The sequence below is a fragment of the Melanotaenia boesemani genome, chromosome 1 (assembly GCF_017639745.1).
Source record: "Melanotaenia boesemani isolate fMelBoe1 chromosome 1, fMelBoe1.pri, whole genome shotgun sequence".
In the NCBI taxonomy this organism is placed as follows: domain Eukaryota; kingdom Metazoa; phylum Chordata; class Actinopteri; order Atheriniformes; family Melanotaeniidae; genus Melanotaenia; species Melanotaenia boesemani.
In genome coordinates, this window is record NC_055682.1 from 12,405,318 (window position 1) to 12,418,441 (window position 13,124).

The following is a 13,124-nucleotide window of genomic DNA, read 5'->3' on the forward strand; positions in this document are numbered from 1 at the left end:
CCCTTCCGATTTCAGATGTCCATGACACCACGATGGTATTGGGGACTGTGGTGGACAATCTGACCAGTGAGGTAATGTTGATGGGCCGGCTGGGCCGTTTGGGCTCCACGCCGTTTTTGGTTGGAGGAAGATAACCCTGGAAATCAGACACAAATAGAAGAAATTTTAGAATTCTCAGCGAGTGTTCCAGTTTACAAGTGAAGGGAGATTATTCAGTTGATTCATGGCTCCTCACCGGCAGGTTACATGGCTTCCCGTTGACTTTCACACATAGATTGGGGGGGAAATGATCTTCCTGAGGACAGCTTGTCTCTGACAGGCAAAAGCGCAACTGAACTTGAACTGAGAAATCACATTTGGTCCCCGAGATGTCCCTTTGAGGACGGACACAGAAACATCATTGTGTATGTTTATGGATTATTCATTAACAATTGAACATCCTGCATTTGACAGAGCTGAGTTTCTCTTACATTGAGCTGCTGATCTGCTGAACTTGCTGTGGCGTTAATGCAAATGCAAAACATGTTTCCTGAAATCGTTGGCTGTTGTCTGACGCTGTGGAGAAACAGAGAGAAGAAAATTACATTTAAAATATTCTGTATGTTTAAATTACATACCTTAAGTTTTTAACTGCAGCAAAATATCAAAGTCCAAAACACTATAACAATAAGATGAGAATAATAGTATCCTCTATGAATAAGACCAAGCATGACCACAAACAGCCACTCAGCAAGGATAAAAAGAAAAAGAAATGAAGAAATGCCGGTGCAGCTGTGTATATGAAGTATTTTCATTCAGAAAAAACAGTATCATTAGTGAGACCTCGTATCTAAGAAATGACTCACTAAATAGCACCTGGACGTCAAAAACTATACCTCACACTGAGGTGAAGATGAAGATGTGCTCTATTTATATGTCCACCCACAGGTGCTGGAAATAACTGGTGTTACTAACCCAGCCTGCTTTAAAGAGACCTCAGGTTCACAGAGTCAAGAAAAGTTTGCGTAGGAGGTTAGCAAAAAACAAGAGGACTTAGAAAGGTCATATTTTGCTTTTATTGGTGGATTATGTAGCTCATTTTGGCTGTACAAATGTCTGCAAAGGAACAAAATCAATCTCAAGCAAAACTCATTTGTTGATTAATTCTGTATTTTCATAATAAATATTCTAGAATTTTACACTTGCAACAACAAAAACATATAACTGTGTTACATTAACCTTCTGATTAATTATACATTTTAATTGTAATTGAGGACACTAATTGGAGCAGTTACTGAATGAAAGACTTCAGCTGCTCTACAGTCTGTTGTGGTCGTCGTCATATTCCCCCTTCTCCATGATACCATCTGTGTTTCTGTGCCTATAATACCTGGCTGCTCTAAGTCAGGCAGAACGAGGTTTGGCATTGTCCTGAAATAACAATGGACATCCTAGAAAAACACATCACTTTGATGGCTGAATAAAACCCTTCATAATTCCAATATAGCCTCAGCAACAGTGGCCCTATCACACGTGTCCACTGATGCACCCCACACCATCACAGTCTCTGGCTTTTGCACTCTTCTCTGATAAGAGTCTGCCTAAATATACATTTTTTAAAATTTCTGTAATGTAGAAACATGTAATTTTTTCTCAAAAGCAGCTGGAACGTGTACTAATCTGCCCGCAGAACACGTGTCGACTGTCTTTCTGAGATAAGCTTGTATCCAGAGAATCCGGCTGTGTTTTTGCACAGGGTTGATGTATGGCTTCCTCAGAGCATTATACAGTCTCAGGTCACATTTCTGGATGCAGCAGCGGACTGTGCTGGTGGAAAATGGTTTTCTAAGGTACTCCTGAGTTCAAGTGACTGTATTGATCAGACTGGCATGACAGTTTGTCATGCAGGTCTGCCATGTAATCCTGAGCGGCATATCTTCTCTTACCCATAAACTTTCCTGTCTTTTGCATATTTCTAAAAATCTTTCCCCTTGCACTTGTGTCTTCAAAGATACAAATTATTAATAAGTTAAAACTTGAAATTTTTAATGCATTTTAGCAAACTTCTGATTGTTGTTGAAAAGTCCGTCGTCAGCAGAAAAGAGTTATCATCTCTTACAGAAGTTGTTGCTTCTAAATGCCCCGTTGTAATCCATTTTTTTTCTCCATTAACTACCCCACCAGGAACCACATATGCATAAAGTTTGTCTAGTTGAAAGTTCAGGATATCTCAAACAAGAAATGAAAAGCTGTGTGGCTAACCAACATTTCTAAAATATCAGTTAAAAGGGCCTTTGGGAGAAGAGCCTTGAAGAAGCAGAAGAAAAAATTTATCATTTTAGACAAGAGGAGACTACAGCAGGAAAAATGTCCAGGATAATAAGTGTTAGCTTCTGAACATTAGAACATATAAATCTCTACCCCAAACCTGGGTAAATGAAACCATATATGGGTATAATAGGGATCTTTAAGGAAGAATTTCAGCATTATGGAAAGTATGATGAAGTATTTTCTGCCAGAGGGAAATCAAAACATTGATAGCATCAGAGCCAGAGATGTCAGAGATGTTAGGATACAGACTGCGGTTAAGGCAAGTCTGATCTGTCCAGTGGCACAAAAAAAAAAAAAAAAAAAAAGTTCAACATGACTGTTAAGTCAATGAATAATCATTTTACAAACAGAAATATTAAATCAGCAATACATGCATTTCACAAATCTGTCCAATAGCAAGTGAGGCCGATAATACTCCAAACTCAACGGGGTATAAGGTCTTTATAGCCCTGTTTCCACCAGCAGGTGCGAGTCGGTATGAGACAGTTTGATACATGCCCTTTCCCGATAGGCCACTTATCGGCCAAATTGTGATAGATGCGTCAGCTATGTAATTGTGTGATGTCATAGCGGTGCGTCGCAACACGCAAAGCAACATGGAAACGAAGAAGAATTGCCAACATCCAGTCTGTGTTCTTTCATCTTGGAATGCGGCTTTACACAACAAAAATCAACAGTTTATTTAAATATGGTGCTGTTGCTGAGTTGCAGAGGAACTGATTGCATAAATGGAAATAAAGTGCATTTAATAAATAATCAATAACTTATTATCCAACACTAGAAAGAAAATGTGATTAACACGCTCTGTAATGGTAGCATGTTGGAAAGTAGCCAAAGGGAAGCAAGGTAACGGGCAACTTGCACACACAACACAAACATTCTTGGTTTTATTGCCAAAACTGCAATTTTTGGCATATCTATGTTATGAGCACTGGTTAAATAAAAGACTGTTCTTTTCATGGCTACTGGGCAGGACAGATGACTAACACATTTTACAGTAAGGAGTTTCACAAGTGAAAACAATGAAGACCTAAACAGAGCAAAAACTTTTTGTCTTCGTTTCCACCACTACGTTGATAACTGTTCTATTTTATTCTATTCTACAGTCATTTAGCAGATGCTTTTCTCCAAAAGACAAAGGACCGACGTTGGCCACCCCTGGATTAGGCAGTAGCTTTAAGTGTCTTGCCTAAGGACCCAACTGGAAGGTGTTAATCATCCCCTGTGGGATTTAAACTCAGGTCTCCTGCATGGGAGACAGATGCCCTGCCAACTGCACTATCCAGCCGCATTATGTTAAAATACTGTAAATACTAAATTCTTCTTTCTCCTGTGTCAAACTGCTGAATCTCAGCGGGAATCTTTTGGCAAGACGAATAACATTAACACTACAAATTGATGCTTTAATGACCCCCCCCCCAAAAAAAACAAACAAACAAAAAAACAAGCAAACAATGATGAATTGTCAGTGAGGTGCTGCTAAAACCCATGCAGAGGACCTGTGTGTGTTTGACCATGCACATGGACAGTTACTGTCAGCTGCACAGGGTGCAGAGAGGTAATTTCTTTCTGTGTAGGATGTTGAGGAGGATAAAGTCTACAGTTCCTGTGGATGATTACTAGACCAGTTGCGCTCGTCCTTTCATAAGCTTTTCAAAAAGCCATTAATTTTCCCAGTGATGACCCATCTCACCTCCTTGCTGTTTATCATCCATACGCCGTGCATTATTGTACACCTATGTTCCTGTGTCCTTTGAGCTGCAGCCTGTTTACTGCAGGACAAAACCAAGCACGAGTATGCTTTTGAACAACAGTGTTCCTCCTCTCCGGGCACATAGGTTATAAATAGAAAGTGCTCTCTCACTCTTCTATCACTCTAAAATTCACTCTCTCTCTCTCGCTCTCTCTCTCTTTGGCAGTGGATTTAGTGGATTTGTTTCTGGTGTTTCAATGAATGTGGTTAGGAGAGATATGAGAAGGACTGAAATGAGCTTTGATTGATGTCTTCCGCTCTCTTGCTAACACACACAGACTCACTTATACCCCATCACACACACACAAAAATACTCCTACAATGACTTAAAAATGCAAATACAGCATTTGATACCATCTGTAGGGATGCTGTCAGAAGCCTTGCACACAAAACAGTCTTGAGTATTGAAAACCATCAAGAGCTGAAACAACATTCATGCTCTTCTTCACTTAATATTTATGTGAAGACTGTCTGATCCATTTATGTGTCTACTAAAACTACTTGTTTTGATAAATGGACAAGTTTGACATGTTTTCTTTTTTGCTGCCTTGTTCAAGAGATAAATAAGATCATATTTTGTTAGCAAATATGAACTACTTTCAGGATCCAGTTAACTTAGCTGAGCATAAATCCTCAGATCAAGGGGCTAACTGTTAGGCTGAGAATCTCCAAAAAACAACTAAATCTGCCCACCAGCTGCTCTAAAGATTCACTAATGGAGAATGTTTGAGTGTCTGTATACAAAAGAATGACAAGAATAATCAAATAGAAAGATGAAAAGAAGTGAAGAAACCTCTGAGATCCAAAACAGGCATCTGTGATGGTATGCTTTGTACTTGACCAGTAAAGTTACTTCTAACGTCAAGGTTTACTTTACACCAGTAACTGAACTGAAATGGCAATTTCCTGTTTTTCTGCTATTGCTGATTTTATTCTACAATAAAAACTGTAACATCAAGATAAATAAAGCTTATAGTTGACCATAGCTTGGTTTATTTTGTCTTAATTTTAAGACAAATACGCTCATTGTTATTGTTAGATGTTTAATTATATTAGTCATCGGTAACTCTTATCAATGCGTAACCAAGCAGCGGCTCAGCAGAGGTCAGATTAGATAACCTGACTGGATTTGTAACTCAGGTGTTCATCAGCATAGCAAAGCCTAAAAGATAAACACAAGTCTTCAGAGTATTAAAGATGGCTCATCATCAGTAAACCCTTGCTGATCCCTATTGCCCAGTCAGCAGCTGTTTGTTCAGGTGTTTTTTTGGTTATGGTAATCAGATTAGGAATATGCTGGCCTGGGGGATGAATGAAATATTTGTTTATAGTGGGATCTAGATTGTGTGTTTGTTTGAATTGCTCTGACTTAGAGAAGAACAGAATTTGCAGGTGTTCAGTAATGGCATCACAGTCTCGTTTTAAAGTAACACTATATAACTTTCCAACTTTAAAACTCTGTGCTTCTAACTTGTTTTGATGGTACACTATTTATTATGCACATTCCTGGAGCCGTTGTTGCACATGAGCATCTCAAGGATGAGAAACTGTATTTTATAACTTTTTTTTTAACAGCACAGGGCATCATGTGACAGCTGCGTTTCGCTTTATGGCACCGCGTTACATGCCCGCAACTGGATATCAACACACTGGCCGTTTTGAACGTGAACCATGACTGATTCAGATAAGAAATCCATGAAGACATTTTCAAAGGAAGTGAGAAAAAAGGAGAGAAAGTGAAAAAAACAAGAGTCAACATTGGAATAACTTTCACAAGCTGGAGAGAGCTCAGAGAAGAGAAAGGATATATGCATACTGAACCGGCTTCTGTTAGGGGGCACCGAAGTGCAAAAGTCTGCCAAAGCTCGGTAGGGCCACTTTAAAGGGTAAAGTAATATGGGAAAAAAGGACAATATTTTAGTTTGGAATGAAAGCATTATCAACTGAAACTCCTCCCAGAAATTTTGGAACTGCAGAAGTTTTCATCCATCCATTTTCTATACCACTTAATCTAATTCAGGGTTGCGGGGAAGCTTGAGCCTAACTCAGTACTTAGCAGTTGAGAGGCTGGGTACACCGTGGACAGGTCGCCAGTCCATTGCAGGGCTAACACAGAGATGAACAACCACTCACACTCACTCCTAGCGAGAATTTAGTGACCATATTATCTAACATGCATGTCTTTGGACATTGGGAGGAAGCTGGAGTACCCAGAGATACCCACGCATACACAAGGAGAACATGCAAAGTCCACACAGCAAGGCACCTGTTTAAACTGGATCTATCTGTATATACATTTATATGCATTAAGTATATATATATATATATATTAGGGGTGCACCGATTGCAGTTTTCTGGCCGATCACCGATCACCGATCTTTAAAAAATCTGACTTGCCGATACCGATATTTGCCGATACCGATTTTTCCTCAGAATTGACTTGACAGCTTACATCTTCAACGTACCAAATTTTGTTTTATTGAAAAAAACAGTAACATTTACTACAATGTAAACTTTTTAACTGCACAAGTTATTTTTCCAAAATTAGAAAAAACTTTGAGTATTGTTGTCCACATAACAAAAATCTGTTCACTATTTTACTTTACTCTGTTTTTAATCACGTAAACAGAAAACTAGCTCAACAGATTGAATTGAATGAATGAGCTGAATTGAGCCTCTCACTAAAATAAAAGTTTATATTTTGCATTTTCTGCATGCAATATAAAACAATGCAATTACTTAAAAATAATAAATAAAACAATTTACAAGCTTAAACCATCAAGTGTCTTGAATTTGAGTTTTTTTGTAGTGCAAAAAGAAAAAAAAGTACAAATGCAGCAGTTCTGTGGCTATTTAAAAATAAAAAACATCTAAAAAATAATCAACAAACACCTTAAAGAACAGAAGTCCTAAAAGAAAATACGGTGCAGGATATGTAACATTTTCAAGTCAACAGGTAGTAACAAGGAGTAACATTGCACAGAGAAGCTGTTCTCACTGACTAATTGTTGTCACTTGTACATTTGTGGCAAGTTTTTCTTTATGAACAAAAGCATTTCTGCTTTTTCACCAGACAGACGATTTCTTTTCTCATCCACTACATGCCCAGCCAAGCTAAACAGGCGTTCGCTTTCAATGCTTGTGCATGGGGCTGACAGATAGGCTCGGGAAAGTGAAGCAATATGAGGGAAGCGAACTTTATTGAGCCTCCAGTAGGCCAATGGATCTTGGCTCCTGTCGGTGGGAACTTCAGATAAGTAGCTCTCTACCTGCAAGGCTGAAGGGGTGGCTAGCTGTTGCTCCTTCTCAATGTTCTCCTTTAGGATTTCATCATGTACTGCCAACAGTAGACTACACCTTTTAGCTGCAGGTGCATCAGTGTCAGGAGGTCCCAGTCTGGTGGATGTTTCTGCAACAGGTCTTTCAGCCACAGGTGTGGATCTGGTCTCTTCCTCCGCAAGTTTGGCCAGAAGGAGCTGTTTCACCTCATCTTTCATCTCTGCTGAGAAGTAGCGATTCTTGTATCTTGTTTTGCATAAACAAAGAAAGATGGATTAATTATTGTTTTTCACATCAGTTTTTATGACTTATGTGTAAAAATAAGCAATTTCCTTTTTAATGTAGTTCTTTTTAACTGGTAGTAGGGATTTTGTAATTATGGATAGAAAAGACAATAATTAGTTACTTGCCTTGGATCAAGAATAGTAGCCAAGCTGTACAGGGGCTCGTGCTCAATGTTGTTGAATCTTCTTACAACAGCTTCCAACAGTGTTGCTTTGGCTGTACCCACACCGCGGTCTGTGCTTGCTTGCTTCTCTAAAAGTCGTTTGAGTGCAGTGACCGCTGGGATGACATCAGCTGCTGAAGCTGTTGATGAGCTGATCTCCTTTGTAAGTTCCTCAAAAGGTGCGAGGATGGTCAGCACATTTTCCACAAGCTCCCACTGGTGTGCTGTAAATGCGGCTGGTAACTCGTTCTCAGCAGCATACACCCCAATGGCACGTCTCTGCTCTAACAGGGACTGCAACATGTAGACAGTGCTGTTCCACCTAGTCGCAACGTCTTGTTGTAGTCGTTTCCTGGGCTGATTTAACTGTTCCTGTATGTCATAGAGGCGGGAATATGCCAGCGATGAATGTTTAAAATGCCCGACAATTTTCCTTCCTATTGCCGCAACTTCTGCTATGCTGCGCTGCGCGAGTTGTCCCTCGTTTACAACAAGTTGCAGCGTGTGCGCCAGGCAGGGCAAACTTTTCAAGTTGGCATTATCCAGTGCTTTGGCCATATTACGAGCGTTGTCTCGTAAGACAACGTGAACGCTTTCATGACTTATATTCCACTGATCCAACATCGCCTTAAACTCTACTGACAAGTTGGCAGCAGTGTGAGACCCCGGCATTTCTTTACAGCGTAGAAGCACCTGTTGTCGTTCAAATTGTTGGTCGATCCACTGCGCAGTAAGACTCAGCATGGACATTAAACTTACATCAGAAGTCCAGATGTCTGTTGTAAAGCTGAGCGTCTTTGCGTCGGCTTCTAGCAGGCTGCGAGTGCATCGTGAAACTTCGTTGAACAACTCCGGTAAGGCAACATCTGAAAAGTATCTCCGGCTTGGCAAATTGTAACGTGGGCTCAGGTGCTGCATCAGGTTTCTGAAACCTGGGTCCTCCACGACAGAAAACGGTTGGTCGTCCAATGCCATGAACTCCATAAGTTTCCTTGTCGTTGCCTTGCTCTTTTCATTGCTCATAAAAGTGAACAGCGGGCTACTGGCTGGCTCTTTGCTTCCGCTAGCAACTTTAGCCTTAACTTGGTTGCTAGCTTCAAATGCTGCATAATCAGCTCGATGGTGATTTTTTAAATGGCGAATAAGGTTTGTTGTGTTGTAAGTTTTGGTTGTGGCCCCACCGCGACTAATTTCGGCCTTGCACGAAATGCAAACTGCCAATTTTGGCTCATTTTCTTTCACTACATAAAACTGCCACACTGAGGACATCTTGTTAAGGTGGACTGTTACGCTGACCTACGTGCAGACGTGACACACTGAGGAGGAGGGGGGGGGGGGGGGGGTCAGGAAGCGTACCCTCATAGCAGAGCTCAAGGATTTTTGCGAGATAGTTATGATCGGTTGCTAAGATCGGTTTCACATGTAGTGATCGGCCGATCACCGATCCCACAAAATTAAGGAAATCAGGGCCGATCGATCGGACGGCCGATCGATCGGTGCATCCCTAATATATATATATATATATATATATATATATAGATAGATATACATATTTATTTATTTTTTACTTGTCCTGTCCAGCATTGTAGCAAGCAGAAGGACTATGACCTTTATGATATGCAGATTGAGACCACTGCTATACCTACTACTATGCTGTTTTTTCTATTTTCTTTTGATTTGTATGCTGTAAATGAATCTAAAGCAGATGGTAGGAGGAGTGACAGATGGGGAAAGTGACCTTCAGTGGGTCAATATCTATAATAAACAGGAAATAAAACAAGGGGGAACAAAGGCATAGCACTATTTGCCATCTTATTTGGTATATGGTGTCTAAAATTATACATAAAAATTATTTCTGTGCACTACAATCAAAGAAAAGGTTGAAGTTAAGTCATGTCTACTGGCTGTCCTTGCCTGTTGTGCTAAACTGCAAGGGGTTACACTGACAACGGTTTCCTAGTGCATATAATAAACAGGGTGGGCAAAAACACAAACAAAATAAACAATAGTATACACTTTATAAGTTATTAAAAGTGATAAGATTTAAGTTCCCATGACTACATTTGTTGTACAGGATCCATACAGACACAACATGAAGACATCATTCTACTTTCACTTCAAATATGCATCTACATATTTGTCCTAAATAACAACTCAGAGTGAAAATAAGTTAAACTCTCTACAGGCTTACTCGAGGCTACCGGTGTCTACTTTTTTCTTTAAAAAAAAGTGTGAATATTTTAACAATGGAGCAGACAAAAACCTAGAAAACTTCAGCTTTGGATTTTGTTATACTTTGAAGAGAAGATGTGAGTTAAACTTCAGAGAATGTGCTCAGCTCTATAGCCTGTCTTCAGCACAACAAAGCCCAGATGGAGTTTATTAACTTGTTAGTGGCTTTGCTACTTTTTTCTCTGCACCACAGGCACAAACACACAGAGGCAGCCACACATATGTGCACATACGCAACATAAAACAACATTCATGAGCAGAACAAAGACATAAATACTTTCAGTGTCACTCAAATGCAAAACTACAATGCCAGAAGGATCTGCAACAAAAGGTCAGATCTGGATGGTACGCCCACAGTTATGCACAATGACAAGTGAAAACTTTCTAGAAGTGTTACTTGCTGTCCGCCTAGCAGCAGTGATTACCTTTTACTGTCTGCATATGGGAGTTGTAAAATTGCAAAAACTGACGAACCTCATTTAGGCATTCCGATGTGAACGCAGGGCTGCTAAAGTTGGCATTAAAGGCTTTCTTTCATTCATGCTGGCTTCGTTATCTCCATCAGCTGGTTTAGTTTAAGGCAATATATGCCACACCCAAGTCACTATGCAATGAATCTTACAAAAAAGTGACATTAAATACAGACAATAATATTAGTAATGTTTGAGATCAGCTAAATGAGCAGAGCCACAAATGTTTACATTTAATAGGAGATGGGTCTGTCAAGAGAACGTGGAGATGATGATGGAGCAACTCTGATAGAAGAAAATAATGCAGGTTTAATAGGCTCTGAGAGATGGAAGCCATTTTATGCAGGCTGTTTATAGCTGAGTGAAGCCAAGGCTCCTTTTGTTGATGTTCATTTGCTGTGAGAAGGCTTCATTGTTTACAGTGAGATGGAGATTTTACTCAGAATCATGCAGGGGTCAGAGTGTCATCTGGTAAATATTGGGCTGTTTTCATGTGGAGTGAAGTGGCTGGTTTCTGTACTGTATGTGTGGGAAAATCATCATCATAACCGGCTGCATATAGCTGAAGATAAACTGTTACGTGTAAAATAAACCTAAGTATCTTTTAGCTCTAAGGTTTTACAGTTGGTTTAACAAAAACTAAGTCAAAATGCTTGTACACTAGACACAACAGCATGTAGAACCATCTTTAGCAAATTAACTTAAATAGCTTTTTGTTATCAGTCTTCCACATTGTTGTGGAGGAATTTAGCTAACTTTTCTTTACATTTCTTCAGTTCACTGAGATTTGTGAGCATTTGGCTACGTACGCCTCAAACTGAGGTGTGGATTTTAGACTAATGCAACACTTTATTTTTTTTTTTGGTCATTGTGTCCTAGATTTTTGGTGTGTTGGGGATCATCGTCCACTTGCATGATCCAGTTTAAGCCAATCTTTAGCTTTCACACAATATGGACTAGAATATCTTGGTATACAGATCATCAACTCAATGACAGCATAGAGCCAAAGTCCTGTAGCTGCAGAGCAAGCCCAAATCATAACCCCTCCACCACTGTGCTAGCCAGTTGGTATGAGGTATATATGTCGACATTACCTATTTGGTTTAACTAAATGTGGTGCATTATAACCACTTATCCTTTGATCCTGTTAGTCCAAAACGTTAGAAAATAAAAAGTAAATTACTATTAAGTTAATTAAAACCAGAGTTTAACAATACATGTAAGCTAAACTATATTGTCTTAACTTATTAATAAAGCTTTCAAAACCAGAGTACTACACCCTGATAATGGAGTTGGGAGTTAGGCTAACATGTATGCATGTACATTAATCTGTTAAATCCTTGGGTTTTTGGAAGTGTGGTTCACCTGAACAGACTTACCCAAATTAAACAATAACTACAATTACCAGGTCAATATGCTAAATCTTGGTCTCAGTGTATAGTTATGATCTCACAGAATATAACCCCAGTTTCAGAAACATTGTGAATGTTCATATGCATGCCAAATTGTGACAAACCAAAGGAAAGAATGTAATTTTTTCTCCATCCAATTGACTTTTTTAGTTTACACAGTGGAAAACCTCATGTTAGAAATTATTCTATGCATAAAGATGTCACTGCATGCATTCAGCAATGCCTTGACTGCAACTGTACCAAGTTACATGAGAATAGCACAAAGTTCAGAGATTTTATGAAGGTGTTAGTGTGGATAGTACAGGAAGAACTTTCTATTTGGCCACTTGGATACCCAAACAGTTCCAAAGTGCCACATAGCTATTGTACTTCTTGGAAGGGAATCTGGCTACAAAATAATATGTGTATACAATTCATGATTTTGGCCTGGCATTTAGCCACTATATCATCACCAATGTGCACAGTGTATAATCAAGAAGTTTTACAGTTTAAGCTGCAGCTTCACTACTATGAATGAGTACTTTGTGAATTTTGGTCAAAGAATAGTAAGGTTAGAGTGAAAATGACCACGAAACGGTAAGCAACGGTAAATGAAATATATTGCTTTTGGTAAGAATAGTTTTGGGATTTGGTGACACACTGTGTGATAAACATGCAATCTGATGTGCTTGCTGTAAAATACAAAGGTTGGCTTTGTGTTTGATTTGAGACTGACGTGAGGTGGTCGGCAAAGATAAGATTATGCTTAGTATCATCTGAAAGTGTAGCTTTTCTAGTTTCATTAGATAGGTGTTGCCTATGTTGACGGCATCGTTATTTATTGCATACATATTTTGAAGTTGTTATAAAATAAATACCTTGTTGACAACATTCACTTGGAATGTTGATTTAGTGGCGTTAGAGTTTCTTGTTTGAGACACATTAGAAATTAAAGTAACTTTTTACATACGTCAACTTGTGCATACAGTTGCTGGACCTGGTACCAGGTCCAGCTGCAGTAAGAAACAGTCAAAAAGTTGAACACACTTCTCCAATATATCAAACTTATACACACTCAACCAGGCTAAAATGGTCCAAGGCAAACTCTTTTTAAGACAGCAGTAAAATATAATTGTATTCTATATCAATACGGTTGATTTCTAACTAAAACCAATCTCATTACAGACTGTGGCTTTGCTCTAAAAAAAAAAAAAAAAGAAAAAAACAAGATTGTGATTTTA

General features: G+C 39.1%; 2 protein-coding genes across 2 annotated transcripts in view; both read right to left on the minus strand.

Annotated features, from left to right (window-relative positions):
* Positions 1 to 13,124, minus strand: part of LOC121656576 (E3 SUMO-protein ligase PIAS1-like) — an 81,973-nt gene that overhangs the window by 17,716 nt on the left and 51,133 nt on the right. The window contains exons 3-5 of the mRNA XM_042011678.1: positions 471 to 555; positions 236 to 374; positions 2 to 136 (exon numbers count right to left, since the gene is read on the minus strand). Coding sequence (XP_041867612.1) covers positions 2 to 136; positions 236 to 374; positions 471 to 555 — 359 coding nt within the window. The remainder of the gene's footprint in view (position 1; positions 137 to 235; positions 375 to 470; positions 556 to 13,124) is intronic.
* On the minus strand, positions 6,398 to 9,043 carry LOC121656784 (zinc finger BED domain-containing protein 4-like). Its single transcript, XM_042011957.1, has 2 exons — positions 7,753 to 9,043; positions 6,398 to 7,588 (listed from the first exon to the last, which is right to left on the minus strand). The coding sequence occupies exons 1-2, from the start codon at positions 8,811 to 8,813 to the stop codon at positions 7,075 to 7,077; spliced, it is 1,575 nt and encodes a 524-aa protein (XP_041867891.1). The 5' UTR covers positions 8,814 to 9,043; the 3' UTR covers positions 6,398 to 7,074.